Source organism: Apis laboriosa, unplaced genomic scaffold (genome assembly GCF_014066325.1).
Source record: "Apis laboriosa isolate Shangri-la unplaced genomic scaffold, ASM1406632v1 scaffold202_cov151, whole genome shotgun sequence".
NCBI classification, from domain to species: Eukaryota; Metazoa; Arthropoda; class Insecta; order Hymenoptera; family Apidae; genus Apis; species Apis laboriosa.
The window spans coordinates 809261-834431 of NW_025222291.1; the positions used below are offsets into that span (position 1 = coordinate 809261).

General features: G+C 23.9%; 3 protein-coding genes across 12 annotated transcripts; 2 read left to right on the top strand and 1 right to left on the bottom strand.

Annotated features, from left to right (window-relative positions):
• Positions 1-158: 158 nt before the first annotated feature.
• Positions 159-6445, top strand: LOC122712470 (cytosolic carboxypeptidase-like protein 5). Of its 3 annotated transcripts, none has more exons than XM_043932170.1 (12): positions 159-346; positions 629-867; positions 955-1095; positions 1237-1529; positions 1599-1937; positions 2084-2355; positions 2430-2577; positions 2730-2823; positions 2899-3199; positions 3368-3575; positions 3656-3817; positions 5759-6445. In XM_043932170.1, the coding sequence occupies exons 3-12, from the start codon at positions 981-983 to the stop codon at positions 6434-6436; spliced, it is 2610 nt and encodes an 869-aa protein (XP_043788105.1). In that variant the 5' UTR covers positions 159-346; positions 629-867; positions 955-980; the 3' UTR covers positions 6437-6445. The 3 variants fall into 3 exon arrangements, with proteins under 3 accessions (XP_043788105.1, XP_043788107.1, XP_043788106.1); XM_043932172.1 differs by having other exon boundaries at positions 2899-3070; XM_043932171.1 differs by lacking the exon at positions 629-867.
• A 718-nt stretch (positions 6446-7163) lies between these two features.
• LOC122712493 lies at positions 7164-9821 on the top strand. The gene is made up of 4 exons (XM_043932217.1): positions 7164-7371; positions 8103-8258; positions 8705-8851; positions 9190-9821. The coding sequence occupies exons 1-4, from the start codon at positions 7305-7307 to the stop codon at positions 9399-9401; spliced, it is 582 nt and encodes a 193-aa protein (XP_043788152.1). The 5' UTR covers positions 7164-7304; the 3' UTR covers positions 9402-9821.
• A 1820-nt stretch (positions 9822-11641) lies between these two features.
• On the bottom strand, positions 11642-24634 carry LOC122712473 (coronin-2B-like). 8 transcript variants are annotated; one of them, XM_043932184.1, is made up of 11 exons: positions 22413-22681; positions 21675-21716; positions 20402-20617; positions 15371-15568; positions 14940-15056; positions 14147-14461; positions 13839-14063; positions 13563-13772; positions 13364-13481; positions 13053-13279; positions 11642-12983 (listed from the first exon to the last, which is right to left on the bottom strand). In XM_043932184.1, exons 3-11 carry the CDS (start codon positions 20417-20419, stop codon positions 12789-12791), a joined length of 1623 nt encoding a protein of 540 aa, XP_043788119.1. In that variant the 5' UTR covers positions 20420-20617; positions 21675-21716; positions 22413-22681; the 3' UTR covers positions 11642-12788. The 8 variants fall into 8 exon arrangements, with proteins under 8 accessions (XP_043788119.1, XP_043788113.1, XP_043788114.1 ...); XM_043932178.1 differs by lacking the exons at positions 20402-20617; positions 21675-21716; positions 22413-22681 and adding exons at positions 23848-24148; positions 24247-24634; XM_043932179.1 differs by lacking the exons at positions 21675-21716; positions 22413-22681 and adding an exon at positions 24025-24629.
• Positions 24635-25171: the final 537 nt, after the last annotated feature.

Below are 25171 nucleotides of genomic sequence, written 5' to 3' on the forward strand. Positions count from 1 at the left end.
AAACCAATTAAATACAATAATTTTATGTAAAATGTTGTTCACAATTATCTGCTCACTAAAATTTTCAATAATCGCATTTGATTGGATATTTCTATTCGCGCCTTATAATTTAATGAGTCTAGTTGCATACGTAATTGGAATATTGTGCCAAATTATGCTGTAATTGTTAATAGAAAACTCGCCTCTATATTCGATGATTGATTTGACGAATAATTTTGTGTCAAATATTATTTTGTTATATTAAAATATAATTAGTTCTTTTGGAATTAAATCATTAAATAAATTTTTTGTGATATTTGTTCTTTAATATTCTAAACACTTTTGGCAATTTTCTTTTGACTCTCAGGTATATATAATAAGAAAAATGAAACAAATAAAATTATGTAACATATAATAAAATAATAAGTTTAAATTTTTCACATTAAAATAATATTTTAAAAAGATATGAATTCTCATATTAATTTTGCATGTGATTAACAAATACGAATATAAATTTTATTAACATTGTATTAAATACGTCAGGAAAAGTTTAAAACAATTGAAAATTCGTGACATTCATTATTCTGTCATAATTAATAGTCAATCTAATACATGGGAAACTATGAAGTCGTAAACATGTTTGCATTAGGTACAACAATGGTATTGGTGGAAATATTGGGTGAATGTAACATATTGCATATCGTATAAACAAAAATAAATATAAAAAGAAGCTAATTTTGATTCTAAAGTGTAGTAATTAATTTATAATATATATAAAGCGTGGATTAACTAGAAATCATAACGATTTCAAGATAACTGTCAAACATGACCTTTTTAATATGAAAGTAACACTACGAATGAAAAAAATTACTTTTAATATCAGAAAAAGTGAGAATATAATTATAAATTTTTACATCATTGAAAGTATAATGTTCTTTATAAATATATAAAATATTTCATACAATTATTTTACAGACAATCGTATAACCTTTTGACACATTATGGCAAATCCGAGCGATTCTATCATATGTGGAGGTTTTTCATTTTATAATAATTTTGATTCGGCTAATTTAGCGAAAGTTGAACTAGTAAAATTACCAGAAACGTTTGAAAAGGGTAATTTCCTATTTTTATGTATTATGACTTATATATTTTTTTTATTATGCATTAATATTTATTATTATTATTTATTATTATAATTAATATATATTAATGGATTAATATATGATTGATAATTTCATATTTAATTGTTTTTAGATGGATGTGAAACAGAAAATAAATCATGCAAAAGCTTGAATTCAGAAGATACAATAGATTATGAATTTAATTTATGGACAAAACATGATTGTCATGGAACACAATTTCAAAATAATAATAGAACATGGTTTTATTTTGGTGTTAAAACAAACACTCCAAATGTTTATATCAAATTCAATATAATTAATTTAAATAAACAAGTTAAAATGTTCAGTCAAGGAATGTGTCCAGTTTTTAAAATTGTACCTGGTCATCTGCATTGGGAACGGATTCGTGATAAACCTACTTACACTGTAAACTTTATTTTAAATATGATAATATTTTATATTTTTAAAAATCTATATAAATTTACAATATTTCAGTTGGATCAAAAAGGAAATGATTTTACATTATCATTTCTTTATAATGCTCCTGAAAATTCAAAAGCCATAACATATTTTGCATTTACTTATCCTTTCTCTTACACTGATTTACAAAATTATTTAAGGAGAATTGAAGTAAAAATATCAAAGAGAAATTTAACATCTGCTGATGATATTTATTATCATAGAGAATGTGCAATAAAATCTTTGGAGGGACGAAGAATGGATCTAATAACAATAAGTTCATTTCATAACATATCAACAGAGAGAGAAGATAGACTGAATAATATGTTTCCTGAAAGAAATGAAGAAAGACCTTTTAAATTTTATGATAAAAAAGTATATAAATTATATGAAATTTATACAAAATTATATATATATATATATCATATATATATATATATACATGATATATATTTTTATTATATATATATATATATATATATATATATATCATATATATGAATTTTCATTAAAATTCTTAGGTAATTTTCATTAGCGCAAGAGTTCATCCAGGAGAAACACCATCTAGTTTTGTTTTTAATGGTTTTCTTAATTTTCTTATAAATCGCGAGGATCACATTGCAATTAATCTTCGTCGCCTTTATGTGTTCAAATTAATACCAATGCTCAATCCTGATGGTGTAGCAAGAGGTCATTATCGAATGGATACTAGAGGAATAAATCTTAATAGAGTTTATCTCAATCCTTCTTTAAAGGATCATCCAACAATATATGCTGCAAGAAATTTGATAAAGTAAATAAGTAAAATGATTTTAATGTTCCAATATTATAATCAAGATAAGATTGATAAGAATAATTTTTATTAAGGTATTATCATCATACATATCAACTGCCAAAAGAAGATGAAATGTCAAGTATATATTTAGGAAATGGTGAAAATACTTTAACCATCATTGATTCTTCTTCCACAATTGCAAATATAGTACGTGATACAACAACAAGATTACTTCAGCAGGTAATAAAAAAATATTATTTTTTAATAATTTATTTGAAATATTAATATTTTTTTAAATATAAATATATCCAATACATAAATATATATAAAATATTGAGATGTATTGATTTATAACATATAAATGAAATAAATATTAATTTACTATTTAATAGGTAACACTTATGACTTTAGATGAAAAACGTAAAGATGAACCGAAAATTTTTCAGGAATGTACATTACCAAAAAATTTGAATAACATATCTCAAGGTACGATATTTAAATTGAATTATTAAATAAGCAATTAATAAAATTCTTTTATTTATTTATACACATTATGTAAAGGTGGTGGAGAAGGTCTATGTAATAAAACAGAAGAAAGTAATAGTTCTGTAGAATTTAAATCTGATAAAAAAACATATACAGCTGTTGGCATAGGACAGTTACCTAAAGAAGATTCTGGATTATATCTATACATTGATCTTCATGGTCATGCTTCAAAAAAAGGTGTTTTTATGTATGGCAATTACTTTGATAATGCAGAAGATACAATAACATGTATGCTTTTGCCAAAATTAATGTCCATTAACAATCCAAATTTCCATTTTACTTCATGCAATTTTACAGAAAAAAATATGTATATTATGTACGTTTTTTTTATTATCATTATTATTATCATTATTATTGTTGTTATTATTATTATTATTATTATTATTATTATTATTATTATTATTATTATTATTATTAAAATCAAAATAAAACGAACAATACATTAAAAGTTCTTATATTTCGTATAAAATTTTTATTTTTGTAGAGATAAAAGAGATGGTATGTCAAGGGAAGGATCAGGTCGAGTAGCTGTATATAAACTTACTGGACTTATACGTAGTTATACGCTTGAATGTAACTACAATTCTGGACGTCTAGTAAATACAATACCTGCAAGAGTTCGTGATGGTGTGAATAGAGCTATGACTCATATATTTGTTCCACCAAAGTATACACCAACAGTTTTCGAAGCGGTAAAATATTTTTTTTATTTTTTATTTAAAAATTTTTCTTAAATATATAGATATCATATAATTATTAGTATTTTGATTAGGTTGGAGCAGCATTAGGTCCTTCGATTCTTGACCTAACAAATAGTAATCCTAATAGTCGACTGCCAAATAGCCAATATCGCTCTTTAAGAGGTGTAAAATCTTATTTAAAATTAGCATATGTGAACAATCTTTCATCACCAAATAGCAAATCTCTACAGAAGGTAAATTTTGATGTAAATAACGAGAATGAATTTTCAGCTGTTAACATAAGACAGTGTGTACTCTCTTAATTGATAATAATTATTTATTTGATGTTTTCATATTAATATCAAGACACATTAGTGCCTAAATAAACTGCATTTTGTTACTGGTTAAAGATGTGGGAGAGAGATTTTGTATACATATAAATTGTATATTTTAATTTAATAGTATAACATTACAGATTTTTTATTCTAGAAGAAAAATCTATTCTTATTTTATAATATTATGATAATATAATATTATGATATATATAATAAATTGTTATAATAACATATTAGGTACTTAATACATTTTAAATATGCGACTAATACAAATCTTGTAAAATTTTTATTATATTAAACTAATGGGTCTTCCAATCTAATACATATGTATGCATGACAATAATATTTGCTATATTTTTATATAAAAGTTCATGAAAAAATGTTTGTCTACTCGTTTTTATAGATTTATTACATATTTTAATCATAATTACTAATGTGTGTACAAAGTGCAATTTTTTGCAATTTAATTATTGCGTTTAATATATTAACAAATATGTTATATTTTGTATATACATCGTTTTTTACTGCTTAATAATATGTTTTTATAATACAATATTTAGTGTATATATACAATATATATATATATATATATATATATATATATATATAAATTTTATAAGATTGTATAATTGTTTATTGTTTTATATTACAACCAATTAATATAGAATAAAATCGATGTTGATTGACTTATATTTTGACAAAAAAATACATTCTTTTTTTATTTTCTTTAGACTATTTTTGATGCACTATGTTTCTGGTGACAATAGATAAGTGCATTTACAATGATATTATATGCACTTAAGAATTTTATCATGGATGCAAGTAGTAATAAAAAATACACACAGTAATTAATGATATCTATTTCTTTAGTAAAAAAAAAGCAATTAAAGCATTAATGATATCTATTTCTTTAATAAAAAAAAGCAAAACATAGCTGTTTTAGATAATTCAAACATAAATTTCTGACTGATAAAATCTTTTAACAAAATGCAAAATTTTAATATATAATATAAATTTTAATAAATCAGAATTTAGTATTGAAATGTTTGTTTATTTTAAAATTGATCAAATGAATAATATTTTATATGTTTCTAAAATTTTTCATTTGTAGTTCATATGATTTAAAATGATAAAATTTGGCTGTTTTATATATTATGTACTTCTTTACTATTTAAAGAAAAAAATATGAAGTACATGTATTTATTAAAAAAAAAGAGTATACGTTTATTATCATATAAAATTAATATTAATATATGTCATAAATATTATATAATTATTTTATTTAAGAATCATGAAATAACTTTTATAATATTTATTGTCATGCTTTCTATTATTTGAATGTAAATGCTATTACTGATCAAAGAGAGTATGTATAAATTTATGTATGTATACAAGTTCTATAATGTATCCTATTTTACATCCTATTATACTTTTATATACACATATATGAATACATACATGTCCTATTGTTTTAATAAATTTACAATATTTTTAGTGATAATTTATTTACTTTATTTTTATTTTTCTCCTGATAATCCTTAGTCCTATTATTATATTAATTGTTATATAATTTATATGTTTTTAATATATTAAATATTTCATTCAAAAACTGCTATATAAATTAGGTTTGCAACTATAAATTAAATGAAACTATTGAATGAATAAATTAAATATCATTGAATTCATTATTGAACAAGAAATATTGTTTATCTACCTTTTCTTCTTTAATTTAATCACAAATACAAGGACGAAAAATTGTAAGAAAAGTAAGAAAAAGTCAATCTCTCTCTCTCACAAATTATGTGTTATATAATATTCATTGTATTACATTTATTTTTTTATTTATACTTTTATTCACAGGATGATAATAATGTTATGCCTTCAGATTCTTATAATTTGAAAGAAATTGAATCTCAAATAATTAATTCTTCTGTTGGGTTAAAGAACTCAATGAAAAGTGAAACTAATTTCATAAAAAAATCATGTATTATTCGTCGCACCACATCTCTTTATACTGCAGTAAAAAAAATAAAAAATAATAGAAAGACTAGACAAACTGTAACTCGTACACCGCTAAAAAATCAATGCGTCAATAATATCGAAAGCACTTCGAAAATCTCTGTAATTGGACCAAAAAATGTTATGAAATCATTTTTAAAAAATTCAGAAAATCGTTTGAAAACTTCTTGTTTTGGATGTATCAACGATTCCTCGGAAATAAGAGATATTCAACATGAGAATAAAAAATTAACAACAATAAATAAATATTCAAAAATGGCTTTATCTTCTGAAGAAACAACTATTGTTAAGCACGGAGCAAAAAGATTAAAAATTGTTTCTATAAAAATAAATAAAGGAAAACCGGAAATTGGAGAACCGTCTAATATTATCTCAGAAACTACGAAATCATCCTCATTACTTTTGTCTAACAAACAAAATATAAGAAAAACTTCAAAAACAACAAAAAAGTATTGTTCTAAAATGGAACAAAATAAATCGAAGTCTTCCAAAGCGAAAAAATCAATAGAAATATTATAGTGATTGAAAAATTAAATAACGAAAGTGCAAATAAAATTCTAAATTAGACTATAAAACAAATCATTATATAGAAAAATAATCGTTTAATAATCAATTGTGGCTTTATAATTCTTTTAGATGAATACTTTAAATATAAGAAAATTATGTATATTAAGTATAAACTATTTAATTAATATATACATGTAAACATTTATCGTATTGTTAAAAAAAAATAGGAATTTTTTGTTTTTTTTTTTATTTCTTTCTTAAAATAGAAAATTCAAAATTACATAAATCGATATAAAATGATTTAAGTAAAACTTAATATTTATACATTTAAATTAGATTATATTAAAATTCATTTCAAATTGCAATATTGTGTAGTATTCTTATTGTGAATACATATATTATGTATCATATATATGTATATAAATTTCAAAATATATAAAGTTATATTATTTATTGTAAAAAAAATAAGAATAAAGAAGCATACAACATTAAATTATCTCCAATAATATTTTTAATATTTTCTAAATCATATATTTAAAAAAGTAAAAAAAAACAAATTATAAGTAAACAAATTATAAAAATTACTATTAATTATTAAATTAATTATTAAATTATGTTAAGTTACTTCGATTATTTTCGATTCGAATCGGAACAACTCGGCTACGTCACATGATATATGTGCGGTCCCCTTCTCTCTGTCTAGTCAGTCGCTTTCGCGTCGTCGTTATATTCGTTTGGATGGATATAAATTCGAACGGAAGTTATATCGTGCATAGTTGTGATTGTTTTCGCAAGAAGTGCTAGAAAGAAATATAAAACCATCGATTAATTTTTTATAAAAGTGTTTCGTGTATAATCCGTAATAAAAATATTTTACGACATGAACGCTATTAGCAAGATTAGAAGCTACGCAATTTTCGCGGCATTTCTATTTTTCATCGAAAGTGGTAAGGTTAATGCATGTAACTATAGATGTGAATATCGTGGCGTCCTTTGGGTGGGGCATTTATAAATTTTTACATTGTTCTCTTTATTAAGAACTGTGATAAAATTTGTACATTGAATTATATCTTTAATTAATTTATATAGGATCTTTAATTAATTTATAAACATCGAGCGAAAGAATCGATTTGTTGAACACTTATATTTAAATAACAGCTTGAAGTTAGTAGATTATTTCGTTGTTAAAAATTTAATATTGCATGAAAAATTATTCCTATAATTAATCTTTAAAATGAAAACAAATTATCATTCATAGATTTATATATATATATATATATATATATATATATATAATGTACGTATAAAGAAACGACATAAAAAATTATTAGTTTAAAATTCCATACAGTACAATAAAAAATTATTTATATAGGTCAATTATTTTTTTATGGAAATTATATATTTTTTTTAATCATAAATAGTAAAATTTTTTAAATTTTTATATTTGTTTATATTTATTCATAAAAAAACCTTATATTTATTTTTTTTAATAAATAATCAATTAAGAATTAAATATTTAACTAATATTTAAAATATGTTTTTATTTTTTATTATAATTTATAATATTAACTACTATTTATAATATTATTTGAATCACATTGTTCGATTAGTTCGATTTAGTTTGATAAAACCATGAATTAAAAAATAAACAGAATTTTTTCTTTTTCTTTTCGTTCAGTCCACAGTTTACAATGCTATCAATGCATCAGCACAAACAACTCGCATCCCTTCCAATGCAACGAATTTCTTTCGAGCGACATCGATATCAAGCCAGAGCCTTGTGATGCTGTTTTCGAGGCACAATATTGTGTGAAGCATACAGGCCGATTCGAGGGTAAAACAATATCGGCTGATCAGATTACATATATTGGAAAAGGGAATCAATTGCGAAATTTAGCACTTTCAAATGAAAACTAACCTTTAATCATTAGTGACATTACCATATCGATTTATCGAAGCATGTGAAAACAGTCAGAGCACGATCGATAATCATTTCAATTCGAATTGGTTTTTAGGTGACTAACGTATTATAAATTACATCTGCATATAAAAAGGGATGACCTATTTTATATTTAATATTTAATGTATAATGACTATTAATTTTTGGTTATTATTAAAATTTATTTAAAATGTATGTATTATCACAAATCGTTAAGCATTGGAAAATGTGTTGGGTAAATTACAATGTATATTATAACAATTTTCATTAAACAAATCATTTAATTGATGCAGTATATATAACAATAACCGCTATATTCAGTACTTTTTCAATCGATTAAGCGACTACTCTGGATTGCTATCAGTGTACATCGGAAGAAGAACTGAGCTGCGGAGATAGTAAATTGGTATTAAGTACCTTACGACCAGCGAACTGCAATCATGTTTACGATGCACAATACTGCATCAAATCAATCGGACTATTCGGAGGTTCATATATTGTATTTTGAGTGTTCTCGATATCGAGTGTTCACTTGTAGACTTTCCTTATTTCTGATACACAGAGATTTTATTTCCTTTAAAACTTTGATCAAAGGAAAGTTTTAGATAAATAAATATTTTATATATAAATATAAATAATTTAATAATTTCATGAAAAATGAATAACCAAAATATATATTGCATGCTGCTTTTAGAAATACGTTATCCCTCTACATTTTTCATCTTATGTATATAAAAGCATGTTATTATTGTTTTTGTATAGATTAATAAACTTTTTATTTGCGTTAAATAAAATAAAATTATTTTTCCTATATATGTTTAAATAGGTGGAATAGGCACAAAAAGATTTTGTTCAGCACTGGATTTGGGGAATTATTGCGATTATGTGAATCAACAAGGTGACAAGTTAACTTATCGAACTTGTATTTATACTTGTGCCGGCGATGGATGCAATCCAGCGACAATGTTGAAACCAAGTATTTCGTGGATGGTATTAGTTGGATTATTAATAATTTATAAATTATTCCTTAAAAGATAAATATTTATATCATTAAAAATAATAATTTTTTGAGTGCATTTTATGATAAATTCATGATGAATATTATTCGTTCGTGTTAATATGAATAGAATAAATATTAATCTTTAAGGGAATAATTCATACTAGATTTATTTCATAAGATAATATTGACGTATCTTCTCTTTCTGATAGAATTTTAAATAAAGATATTATTTAGCTGTAATAATATATAATTATAATGTTAACACATTTTATAATATGAATTTTGTAACTTAATTGAAGAATATTTAGACTGTGTCATTATATTTTTCTCATATGATATGATTATAAATACGAATAAGAAATAGGTTAACTATTCTTAAAATCGAATTTTAATAGGATTAAATTTTTATTCGTACACATCTAACCTATTAAATTGTGTACTTATATGCATATAATTATTTTTTTACTTTATTTTGTTTATTTATTTAACAAAGATCTAGATTACTTATTTTTGTATATTTTTGTATAAAATATGGATCTTATAGTGTTTCAACGATGTAAATATAAAAATCTATTTTTATTTTTTCTTTTAAAAACACATATATGATTAAATATACCCATAATAATTAAACTTCACAATTAAAAAATGTTTGTATAGATTATAAGACAATATAAATACGATCGAATGCTTTGTTCTTTATTTTCATTGAACGAGATCCCTTATTCATCTTGCATACACATTCATTTATTTGCATATAAATATAATATAATACAGTCGATCAACTGCTTTTAACAAATTGTCACGACGATATTCATAATAAGGTACTTGCACGTTCTTTGGTATATCTATGTTTATATAATAAATGGTACATAAGATAGCACTCTTCGATACAACAATATGAGTTCATTAATATTTACTAAGTAAAAGATTTCAATCGAGTATATAAAGTTACAATATTGCAAAATTGATCGTTTACGAATCGCATTTCATGATAGAAATTTTTTTAAAGAATATACATTTTCATGCAAAAGCCTCATTCTATATGTTTTTCTTTTTATGATTATAAAACAAAATAAAATACACATACAAGCTAATATCGAGCCTAATATCGATAATATTATGATATCTGATATAATATATGTATTTATGTTTGATGACACAATGATTAATAATTTTCTATCTGTATAGTTATATTTTAAATATTAAAGAAAACACAGAATAATATTTTTTCATTATAATTTTTTCATCAAAAGCATTTAATAATCAATTCTTAGAAATAAAATTAAATATTTATCATTATATGATAAAAATCGTGCCAATTATTCTCTTTTTTTATGTTTATATTTTGTATTATTTTTTTTTCTATTTTCTTTTTGTTATAATAATTAATGTGCACCGATCACAAGCTTATTTTATCAGTCAAAATTCTTTTTTATATTTTTATCGCTTGACATTACAACTATATACCATATGAAAAATACATGTATATATATATGTGTGTGTATGTGTTAATATGTAATGTATATATGTGTATAAACAGGGTATATAAATTATTACTAAATTTTCGCTATTAAGCAATAATAGAATATTTTGTGACTAACAATTTCTTTCTCAGTTTGTTGGTCCTAGAAATGTATAATTTGACATACACGTATATTGATGTTATTATATATATATATATATATATATATATATATATATATATAATGTGAATATAAATGAATAAAACATTTCTATAATATTTTTTCTAAAAACAATCGATGTACGATGATATACTTCTTTTTTTTCCTTAATTAATGATCTTTGATCATTCAGCATTCATTTGTTTTTTCTTTTTTTTTCTGATTTCCATTATACACATACATTAAGTTCTATGTTCTTAACTGCATGAAAAAAATACCAGTTTAAAGTTCAAAACTAATTTATAATAGTATACAATAAATATTGTCACTGCCATGCGTTTTTAAAAAAAATTCTATTGCCACTATCATGGCAGTGAATGTGGCAGTGATCGATATATTTGATAATATAGAATAGCTTAAATATTAATAAATTAAATACATCATTTTTATATTATCTTATATACGAGATAAAAAAAATAAGACATAGGATTAGAGAGAAAGAGATTAATAACAATAATAATAGTAATTTTAAATTAATTGATCGATTAATTATAATGGAATTCATAAATATTACTGACTATCAATAATGAAAAATAAATGTTCACTAACTAAAGTTCACTAATTAAAGTATAAAAAATAAATCAAACAATAAATATGATCATAAATATCATTAAGATATTAACAAATTCATTTTAAAGAAATTAACAAAATAATATTACAGAAAATTTATTGAACTATTTTTTTTTTCCTTTCTTAGAATCTTAATTTTAATTATTAGTCATTACTAATTCTTGCATCTTGTGCTATTTTCGAATGATGTTCGTTTTATTGCATCCATAATATCCTCTTCACAATTCCTAAATATCTTTGCATTTATTTATCACTCTATGTATGACAATTCTATATATATATATATAAAACGAATCGCATACGATAAACGTGCATATGCACAAGACAGGTACAATTCTTTATGTACTGAACATTTAATACTTCGTTTAAGTTTTGCGTCTTTATATTAGGTTAATCTTTCTCCTTTTTTTTGATAATATAATTTTAAAAAATTATTTTCTAAAAAGATAAGACAATGTACAATCAATAATATGTATACATTTTTTATATGCAAATAAAAAAATATATATTAAACTTCATAGAATCAGAAGAGAACTTCATTTATGAAATATTTAATACTTAAAAGTCATTCGATAAAACATTGCAATTTGGAGAAATATTAAGATTTTATATAGACAAAAACTCGTTCGTATGTGAAGGCAATAGTGTAAATCACAATTATTTGTTCATTTTTTTGTTCAGTTTCTCTACAGCAGAAGAATTTATTGCATATTAAAAAAATTATTGCATATTGACTAAATTATTGTTGCTTCATTATTGCATTTTTTTCAATAATGGTACAAGATTACCAAGTAAAAAATTGCAAATTATATATAAAAAAGATATATTATAGAGAAATGCGAAATGCTATAAAATGCATCATATATCATTCATAAGATACATTAGAGAGAATTATATAACTCTCTATTAACATATTATTAGAATATACGTAACCAGCATTTCCAGTTCATAAAGTTTCTCGGATACTTTTAAATAATAAATTTTTTTATTTTCTTCTTTTTTTTGTACGTGTGTGTAAATTTTGTTAAAAGCGTAGGCATTTAATTGCCATGAACAATATACATATATATTATCACTTTGTTAAGTACCATGTTTGTTGTACAACTAGCAACAACGCTACAAAAAATTTTATTCGGCGCATACGTTGTATTATATTTCGAAATAATTGTATATTTACTGACGCTGAAGTTTGCGAATTTGCTCTTCCAACTCTTTAACGCGTAACTGACTGTTTGCAAGTTGTCTTCGTACCAATCTCAATTCATCAGTTTGACGAACAAATGCTAATCTCAGTTCCGCTTCATTATTAGGAATGTCTACATTCTCTAAAATCTTATTATCATTCAGTGGAGGAGAAATGATATTTTTCTGCAAAACACATTGATTAACATTAGATTCATGAAAATATTAATAAAAATATTATGGAAACATTTTTACCTGTAATACAACATTGCCGAATTTTTGTTGCAGTTGCTGAAATTTAGTACTTTGATTACTAGATGTCTTTTGACTTTTCTCCGACATGTCATGAAATTCGATGGGCCTGTAATCTGGTACAGTTTCGGTAGACAAGAAAGCAAATTTCTTTTTATTATTCAAGTCAGTTGTTGGTGGAAGTTGAGGTGGCTTATATACTCGTGGCTTGTGCGTGGTAATACTACCACCTGTTTATATTTAAATAATAAAATCAAGTAATACAATACGGAGAAAAAATACAAGATAAAATGAAATTCTACAATCTTATTTACCGGTTTTCAAAGAAATTAAAATTGGTGGGTTGTTCATTCCGCTTATCCAATCTCTAGCTGATAAAGCTGGACAAGTACCTACAGTATCGGGATACAAATCTTCTTGGAATTGATCACTCTATAAAGTAAAAATAATTGATAATTATATCGTATCGAATAAATACATTTATTTAATTTAATTTTTCACATTTCTACATACTTTTCGAGGAACTATCATGGATATCGGTTCGCACATTCCTCGAGTCGCATGTAATTTATAAAATCTGAATACTTCGCAAATAGCAGTATTAACGCCTCTTTTTGGCATTACACCTAATCCTCGTTGAGGATTTCCAGAGATGAATTGACTAAGATAATACATCCAAGGTGCTTCGTTTACTATTTCATAATATCGAATATTACCATCACCCTAAAATAAAAAAAAAATATAAAATATCTATTCTATATATACAATTTTGTGACATTATTCTTTTACCTTTCCTGCCAAATATACCATGTTCGTATCGTTATCATAATATGGAAAAACTACTCCACTGGAAGAATCAATTGTTTCGCATGTTAATGGTATATTCAAATCATGTTGACTCCAGATAGCATACTGTCTGTCAGAATGTCGACTGAAGCCTGTCGTAAGAAGACGACCAGAACTACCAAGGAAAACCACTTTACTAGCTTTTGTTCCAGCATGACAGACCCCTTCCTTTAACGAATGTTTTACAGAAATATTCATTCGAATAAATTTTAATTTTAAAATAAAAGTAATCAGTACAGAATAATACGTACAGAGACTACGATACCAGATCTTGGCTCAAAAACCCTTAATTTTTTATCCTTGCATGTTGTCGCCAATAAGCTACCATCACGATTTAATGATATACTATAGATTACGTCAGGATGCCTATCAATTATATTGATGGCCTCTCCTTTATTTATATCCCATACGATAACAAGATGATCAAAGCCAGCACTAAATAGCACATTTTCAGCAACAGGGTGCCATTCTATGTATGCAACACGACGTTTATGTCCTTGCAGCTCCACTAACCACTCAGTGAGATTTCGTGATAATCCACCATCAGGAATATGCCATAATTTTATCTGCATTTAAGATTAGGGGAAAAAAATACTATGAAATAAATGAAATAAACTAAATCATTAAAGCTTATAAAATACTTAAAATTATTGAAAAATAATTTTTTTAAGTAATAATAGAGATTCCTATATTCTATCTTTTGTGTCATTTTTGCTATACATATCGAAGATGATGAAAGTAAGTAGTAAAATATTGCATTCTAATTTTAACAAAACATTCTGTCTTTTAGATAGCAAATGATGGATGCCATATTCAGTCACTCAAAGTAGCAATTTGTCACAGATCATTTGACAAAACATTTTTCATTCGACTTACTTCATTGTAAGTTTAAATCCACGATGAAAATGTAACGAAAAACAATTTTCATCTAAACTTTTACGTAATTTCCAATATCTGATATCATAAAAGTAACAACCCTTTCAATAAATAAATATTGTCTAATATTTTAAATAATGATATATAAAAATAGGAACATGATCGTACAGTGCAATCATCGGAACAGGAAGCGATGATATTATCGTTGAACGGATTCCATTTGATATCCAGAACTGGTCCAGTGTGTCCAGTTACTCTGCTGGCGTTAAAATCTAGTCTACCAGTCTAAAAAAAGAAAAAGAAGAGAGAAAAAATGAAACTTAATCAAATAAACTATTATTATTCAATTTAATAATCTTATTTAATAAATCATTAATTCGCATTCTTATCTCCATTTATTTTTACGTTTTGGAATATCTTTCTTTTTAGTTTTTGTACTAACTTTATTGTATTTGGTATTAACATTAGGTATTTGCGTCAATCTATAATTCATGATTGGCCGTTCACGATTGCTCAGGCAAAATATATTATCAGGTAATGTTAACTCATATGCATGATAAGAATAGCGAATCGATAATTCGATAAGTTAGATAACTCACGCGATCAAGCGGCAAAACCAAGAATGCCCCGCCGCCTGCCACTTCCGTCACAATGGCAAGGAATTTGGGATTCACAGCGCAAAATTGTGAGTCGTGTGCGTTTTTCGTGATTTTGATATTATCATAACATTTTTCTCGTTTAGCAGGTACACCGTAAACATGGCGAAATTTACTGCTTCGAACGCCACGAAACCATGACTGGAAAAATTCAGATAGAATTACCATCGAGGATAAAAAAATATATTATATATTAACTAAACGGATGAAAATCATGATAAACTAGAATTTGAAAGAATATTGTTCTAAATCTAAAGTGTAGATTAATGTTTCTAAAAAGATCCCTACGATTATTTTTATTTATAATTATTTATTGCAATTATTTTATATAAAAATTTTATAAAATGTTCAGTATTTATTTTTATAAATCTATCTTGGAATACAAGAAATTATGATATAGCTCATTTAAATTAAAACATTTTTTAATTGTAAAAAAATCAAAAGACTTTTATTTGCATATATAAATCACATCATCCTATCATCAATTCTCAAGTAAAAGCCGATGATATAACATGCAAAATCACTTTATCACGTTGATAGGTCGATGAACTTAAAATGAGAATAATTATTCTTCGAAACAAAACTTAAAACTAATCTTATGCTTCTTTTTAGGATCAATCTTTGCCAATTTTTAATAAATATTTTATTATTATTATCTTTGCATTTAATAATCTTTGCATTATTATAATCTTTGCATTTATTTAAAATTATTTAAAAATAAGCAATTCATTTTTCATTCAGATGTGTGTGTACGTGTGTGTGTGTGTGTGTGTGCAAGAATTGTTAACATTCTTATTTTTGGAATAAATTTTATCACTTGTATACTGGCAATGAATTTTCCGATGTTATAAAGGGATAGAATATTATTTGAAATTCAAGATAAATAAAAAATATCTATATCAAATATTTTTTAACTACTTTATATAATTTATAAAATTAATCAAGTAATTAATTTCCTAGGATATTATTATTGAATATAATTATATAGAGAAATATTAAAAAAAGAAACTTTAAAATATTTATTTTGAAATAATTTTATTGAAGATATATAATGAATTGAAAAAAATCACTTGTTAATCATTATTACAAGAATCATTATTAACCGTATAGTTCGTCCAATCATTTTTGAGCATGTTCAACATTAAATCAAAATTCATACAATCATCTCTGATCGTTCGAATTCATTTAATATTTTCTGTATATTATTATTTGTAGCAAGGTCAATAACACGAACAGAATATATTTACACATTCCTAAAACTCTCTCCAACTCAGAAACCGTGAAGAAGAAAGTTTTGTGAAATAAAATGGACTGAACAATATTACCAAATTGTTGAACATTTCTATTATTGATACAAAATCATTCGGATCCTTATCAAAATTACTTTAAAAAAATATTCTTTTTTCTTCTAAAAAATGAAAAGAGGGAAGAAATTATAAAAATTCTCATTGTTTTTTTATAGAAACAAAATGAAAAACAATGCAAATTGTTTTATTTTAAATATTAATTGGTAGTTTTCTTAATATTTTGAATTTTTAATTTAAATTGATTTTTAATTTGTTTTAGAATTAACAAAATTTTTTTTTAAAGTAACTAAAAACTGTAAAAAACTTATTATTTCTTTTAAACGAACAATTTTTTCATAATTTATTTAATTTCTTTTTTTGGAGTTTAGAAAAAATCCACTGTTTTTGTTTATGAACAATCAGTAATCTTATCTATTATTTTTCTTTTTAAATCTTTTTTTATTAAATTCTAACTCTCAAAAAATAAATTTTATCTATACTGCAAAAATAATAATATTTTAAAATTTAATTTAATTTGATTTTTTAATTTTTAAATATTTTCATTAGAAATCAAGAAAAATTTCAAAGAAATCATTTATTGTTCATGATTTCGCATTAATGATATAAGTTTCATTTTAACTATATTTTAACGTTCGATTCTCATTTGTATTCGCACAAAATCACTGCGATGTGAAATCTTTGAAGTTAGTCGCGCATGGTGCATATAGTGAGCAACGTAGCGCGGTGAGACAGAGCAAATTATGCGACTTTTTCTTGATAAATAATGAAGAAATATACATCGAATGGATTTATGTTTCGATCCCTGCAAAATTCTAATCGTAAGCTTCATTTAATGCAAGCGTAATTAACGGTAACATCTTTACGTTACTTTATCTTACATTACTTTTGTACATGTTACACACAATCATGCTTTAATCAAGAATAATAAAATAATGTTCTAATGATCTTATTATAAATTTAAAAAAAGTAATGAAAACTATATTTTTTATTATTTGATATATCATAATCATATTCAAAGATAATAAAAGATTGATCTGATAATTTCTTCGTGAATTTAAAAAAAACTGATAATTCGTTTACTTCATGATAACATTTTTAATAATAACATTTTGGATGAAGGACAATAAAAAAACATTCATATAATCTTTTTGTAAGTTTAAAAGATAATCGAAAGCTACGTCTTTATATCATTTTTCATTATTTTATAATATTTATTTCTTTATAAGATATAAAAAATATTCAGATAATTTTTTAATAGATTTATGGATTTGTTGAAAGCATAATCAATCAGCTTTTGATTATTTATCACATACATTTTTCAACTTTTATGATTCATTATTTGATATTTTTTGTATAAGTTTATTAGAGAATACATTTTATCTTTTGCACTGTTTATTGAATGAGGCATTTGAAATTCTTGTATTGATGATCATCAAAGTTTCTTAGAATCTAATAGAAACGTGAATATGTTTATTAACAGAAGATTATGAAATGATTAAGATAAATTTCTAATGTTCAAAATAAATTTTAATAAAATCCTTTTTTATTATCATATAATTTAATAATAAAAATTTAATAAATTAATATTAATCTTTAAATTAAAACTTAATTTAACTAGGATTATTAATAGAAGTTTCATTATAAATTATTTGCTTTTAAAATTGCTTTAAAAATGCTTTTAAAATAAATTCTAAATATTATTTTTATTAATCCACTTCTTTTTAACAAAAAAAAGATTAACTTAAGAAATAAATGAAATAATACTTTTATTGATTATATTAATGATATAAAAATACAAAAGAATGTAAATGAATTTAGAAATATGTGATTACTGCATTTTTATTTATAATTACTGTATTTTTGAAAAAAAAAAGAAAATGATTCCAGCTATATAAAATCATCTTTATAATTGGAAATTGTTTGTTTTAACTTTGTTGCGACAATATAATTTTATAGTATTATTCTTTCGTTTACTAAGAGTAATCAGTCATTCAACTGAATCGATCGTGTTTCACGAGTAATAATCGCGTGGCATGCTAACAGCAATTAAGGTCATAGAAGCATTATGCACGCGAGCGATATTAATCGCCTTTGTCTAGTCACAATGTTATCAAAATGTTATAATTCTTCTGAAATATAGAAAAATACAATTAAGCGCAAAATTATCAAATGAAAAATAAAAAATACATATCGTATACATATATTATTATCTTACGCCTGAGCATGCAAATAATTAATTAAATATTTTTTATATAAAAAATTGAATAAAATTGAAAAGAAATAAATAAATTTAAAATATTGAACATGAATAAGTACATGCATAGTGCATTGTGCAAAAAAAAAAAAGAATATTTCGATTCATTGTACCATAACCTTTCTTTTGTATCAGATTCGTTCAAAATAAAAATAAACTATATTCTTCATTCATTACAATCAGCAAATAAAAGCTTATAAATTTCGTGTATATTAAAAAAATATGTTTTCAGTAATTGAAGATTTGAAATTTCAAATATTATTGAAAATTCGTAGCACAATTCTAAAATAACAATTGAACAATTGAAATTGTACGTATCGATAGTACGTATCGATAGTACGTATCAACTAAATAATCGAAGTACATTAATTAAATGATATCGATATTAAATAATACTTAAATAATAATTAAAGATATCGAAAATAGTTCAAATTTCGATATTTAAATCAAAATAGATAATTTATTAATAATCGAATTTTATTAAAATCTTTGAATTTCATTTTTATTAGATTAATTTATTAAAATATAATAAATAATAATAAATATTTTTCAAAAAGAAAATTTCATAAGAAAAATTACAACATTAATAAACATCAGATTAGATGACACAAAACTTGTACTAATTTTTTTATTGATTTTTATCTAGAAAGATACCAAATTGATATATTAAATTTTTGCGTTCTAGATTCATCTCTCGATATCGACAATAATAAGAATCTTAGATAAACATGTTCCAATATAACTGATATTATACAAATTTAACATATCTAACATTATCGTTATTATGTATCGTTATTATACTATATTCAGAGAAATTAATCGATTATAATTATAATTTTTGTGATTATCAAAATGTATCATATTTCTAATGAATTTCTTTTGCGAACCCTTTCGAATTTCAAATAAAATTCGATAAAAACATTAGGAAATTAAAAAATTAAATAAAATTATTATTATTAAATAAAATTATAATTAAATAAAATGTTAAAATCTATTAAAAAACTAAAATTTATTTATTTAAAAATATTAAAATTTATTTATTCCTTTGAAATACAAAATTTGATATTTAAATTTATGTAAGATTAGAATTTTAACATTAGAAAATGAAGAAAATTACTAAAATGATTAGAACATTGAATTGTATCAAGAAATATCAAGAAATTAGGAAATATTGGTACAAAAATTAAAACTTAATCACTTAAGTAAAAATATTTTAAAGATATTTTAAAGATATATTTAAAATCATTCAAAATTATTCTTAAAAAATGACATTCTATCCGTAAATGAAAGAGAGTCACATATCTCCAATTATTGATATCACGATACATAACATTAAATTATCAAAGAACACTCGTATTCATTAAGAGAAAAAGAAAAGAAAAAAATTAATTGTGAAACATCAAAAGCACTCACCTGTTTATCCTTGGTCATTTTTGTTATTAATCGAGCTTAGAGAACCGATACACGTGCGCAGTGTGACGATGGTCGTCGATAGTGCACAACAGGAACGTAGTAATTGAATAAACCAGGACCCATGCATGTGAAGAAAGAGAAGATATTCAACTACTTCAAAACTCGCGCTCGTGATCAAACCGCTGCGCATGCAGCGGCAAGCTTTTTTCCGCTTTACTGGAAGAAACAAAGAAAAAACACGGGGCCTATCTAATTACGAAATTATTTGAATAAAACACGCGAAATATCAATTCATATATTTATATTGATTTATTCATTTTTTTTTTAATTTAATTTTGTCACAAAATGAAAATATTCATTTAAGAATATAATGAAGCATTATAAAAAAAAAATTTTGCAAATTAATTTACTGTAAAAACATTCATAAAATAAACATCGATTACTGCATCAGAAAATAATTTCATCATAGAAATAACTGTTTTTTCTGTTTGCGTCACACTTCAAAATCAATGTTCAGTCTCTGAAATGAGAAAAATGAACTAAGGCATATTGTCAATAAGGTTTTATGCTTTTCGATAAAGCTACCTAGTTGATACAAAAATAACGATCTTTTTCAAGCCTCAATTACGCTATAGCACTTAAAAAAAGAGTTTCTAAAAACAACACTTGTTCCAATTTCTAGAATTCTACAAAAAATTCAATATAATATGTCAGTAAATAATTAAAAAATATATATCATAAATAATGAATTAAAAAAAAAAAGTTTAATTAATTTTTTTATCATGATATTTTGAAATATTTTTAATGTTCATATCATTTGATTAGGAATTAAAAATATGTCAAATTTAAAAAAATATGCATAAAATAAATTTATCTGCTTATTAACAAATAACCTTTATAATCTAAGTTAGAAATAAAAAGAAATGAAAAAAAGAAGATATTGAGTTAAAATAATTATAAAAATTATATAATTACAACAATTACACAATAATTACAATAAGTCAATCTAAGATTTAAAAAAAATATTATAATTGAATATGATAATTGAAATGAAAATAAATATTATAAACAATTATATAAAAAAAAATAAATAATAAAATTAATAAAAAATATGCTTTTAATATATACGCTTTTAATAAAAATAGCACAAAATTATTTATTATTCGATAATAATATAAATATGCACTTTATAATGAAAGATCTTTAAATTTATTCAAATTATAATATTTTACTATTTTGAAACAAAAAAAATTACCGTTATTTATATACTAACCTAATACTTGAGTGGTCATAGCAACAACGTATTTTTTCTTGTCTGTCTCGAGAAGAAAGAAGTGATAATAGAAAAAAAGAAAAAAAAGATACATATTTGTAAGATTATTCAATTAATATTTTTGCAATTACGATTTTTAAATAAGTTTGATAAGCAATCACAATTTGTTAATCGATAATATTCGGTAAATTCAATTAATCGTTCTTCTTTTTTTATCATCATATCATCGCAATATTGCTAATATGAGTAGCGTTATAACTTTTGGTGTCCAATTTAAGAGAAGAAAAAAAAAAAGAATCGGCATCTTCCATCATATAATTTTTACTCGCTCACATATTTTTAATTGTATTGAAAAGAATGCGTACGTATGTAGATGAAAACAAAATCACACGCATTGCAAAAATCAGAAAGCTATAGTTCTTTTTAATTATATTTTTTTCTTATCGTATATGCAATATATATTTTGTTTTTTGTCCCTTTATTTGTTTATGCATTGTTGTGATCCCATTATTTTTTGTAAGAAAAAGTACTTAAAATTTCATCCAAAGTATCTTCAATCAATTTAAAATTATGACAAAATTAAAATTAATGGATCTCTAAATTAAAAAAATGTATTTAAATTTTCACAATTTACTTAATCGTAGAAAAGAAAAAACACTTGTCAATTCGACTGCGCAGTCACGCGATGTAGATTTATTAAGACAGGCCCCGGCATGAAAGAAGTGGCGCGTATATTACCTGCAATCGTAGCAGAGTTTCCAGACGTACGCGTTAGATCGCGAAAGTCGTCGAACTAGCACTGACTTCTGGCTACGGCTTCATAGCGATTGCCAGCTGAATATATCACGTGGTTTGTCGGAGCATATTTAATGCAGCGACGTAATGTTTCGTGTGAACGCGTATCTTACCATGCTTTGTCACTAATTCATTGTCATTGTTTACGATATAATAAACTAAAATATTTTGTGCTAGTGTAATGCGTGAACAATTTGGATTGAGAGAAAAAATAGATAGATAAATAAATAAATAAATAGATAGATAGATAAATATATAAATAGATAGAAAGATAGATAGAGAGATAGATAAATAGATAGATAGATAGATAGATAGATAGATAGATAGATAGATAGATAGATAGATAGATAGAGGGAGAAAAAGAGAGAGACAGAGAGAGAGAGAGAGAGAGAGAGAGAGAGAGAGAGAGATGTAAAATCGCAAACTTAACAACAATTAAGAATTCATGCGTTCAACATGCAATTAGAGTGCTGATGTATCAAATATAGAAAAAGAATCAAATATAAACGTTAATGATTCGATGCATGTTAATGGAATGCAATAAAATTATAAATGAATTGAAAGTATAAATTAATATAGATAAGTAAGATTAAATGGAAAATGGTTGATGATTGTAGAGTTTTGATTGCTCATAATAAATGCTTTTAGATATAATATCGAATAAAATAAAATAAAAAATAGAATTCGATAATTTCAATTAAAAATTTTAATTAAATAAAATATAAAAATGAAGTAAAACTCGATAAATGAATCGAGCAATCGAATGGTTTAAGTAATCAAATATCGATTCGATTCGATATTAGTCTTTGTTTCGAGCATTCATATTCTATTCTATTTATTTTTTTCGCAAAACTAAAAAATATTTAAGTTTATTATGATCTATTTAATCTTTTTTAATTTACTTTAAATTAATAGATAAATTATAAATGAATAGCTTCCTTAAAAAATAAAACTAGCTTATCCCCTCTTATCCTCTTATTATTGTGAACATTAATCAATAGTAATTTCCTTAAATCAAGTCAAACGATAAAATAGAACATTTTAAATGCTTCTTGATTTATAAACAAAGATTAATGACATACTTTATGAATTTTGTAATCAATAATTAATACTCATTAATATTTGTAAATCGAATCAATACATTGATATTGATAATAAATTTCACTTAATTATGCGTAATGAATTTTATAATTTAAAACACATTTTAATCAATATATTTTCTTCATAATATTAATATAATATATTAATATAAAACCAATTATGAAAATTAAATTATGCAGCTCAAACAAAGACATAACAATTGCATTCAAATCCACGAACATATATTGATTTAAATTTATAAACACAAGAAGAAAAACTTTTGACACAAAAATCTTACTTTTCCGTTAGGTTTGTAGCACGCTCTGACGTCTACCATATTGTTCAACAAAGTATTAGTATCATCCGCGCCGTCCAGACCCAATTTCTCCACCAATTCCTCCCTCGTGCGTATCATTTCCCAATTCGCAATATTATATCCCATAGAAGCTTTCGAATCGTTTCGAATTATATTCACCTCCAACACGAATCTCCAGCAATAACTTTAATACTTCTTCAGTTATACTTTGATAGATATGTATTTATCGACGTATTCTTCAATATTTTCCAAGTTTACTATTACAAGTTCTCTATGTATCTATCTAAATGTCAAACAAAAAGTACATTTACACAACGCGATGGACAATTATAAACCACGTGCGAATTTTTCCATCATACACAAATTTCATAATCCACTCACTAAACTCGGTCGCACATGCACACGACGTATCGATTTGACGTGCGCGCAACATGTAAACATGAAAGCACACCACTCAAGTGCTCCGTTTTGTAATAGCACAAATTGAACAAATATCTTGTATTTATTAAACTACATTCATTTTATACTATCATCGATCACATGTTACTCGCATGTATACAAATTGTTTTATAAGCATCGTCGAATAATATTAGCTCGTGAAGAAAGCGCAACTTTTTATTCACTAAGAGCGCGCCTCAATGTGTATCTCTTGCCTTCTGAATCTCAAAAGAAGGGGAACAACGAATGTCTATAGGCAAAAAGTCTAGTATCGATATTAATATTTATTTCTGAATTGATAAGAAAAAAAAAATGAATTAATAAAAAGATTGAAAGTATATCATTTGATTTGAAATTTAATATGTATATTTTTCGAATGTCTTAAAAAGATTTTAATAATTTCTTTTATATATATATACTTGTGAATTACCGGTTGTCAACACTGTAATGATTGTATGATTAAATATTTATGGATTTATATTATGGATATATATCATAAAAAATAAATTTTCTTTACAGAAAAAAAGAGAAAATATATCGAAACAATTTTAAAATTCGCGGTCAATGTACATGATTATGTAGAAATGCAATCGGTTTAATCTAATATAATACTCGGGCATTACTCACCATTTCATCAGTATAACACTGATTTACATATCGATTTTAAAGCATATATTACGAGGCTATAAGCACGCCGTGATGGAAGGCAGTTCGCTCGAGAGACGGTATATAAAATAATTAAACCGTCATTGGATTTAATTAAATTGAAGAAATTAATTAAATTAAAATTACATATAAACAAATATATATTATGTATTAAATATATAAAATCAAATATTTTACAAATTAAAAAGTTATAGATTTTATA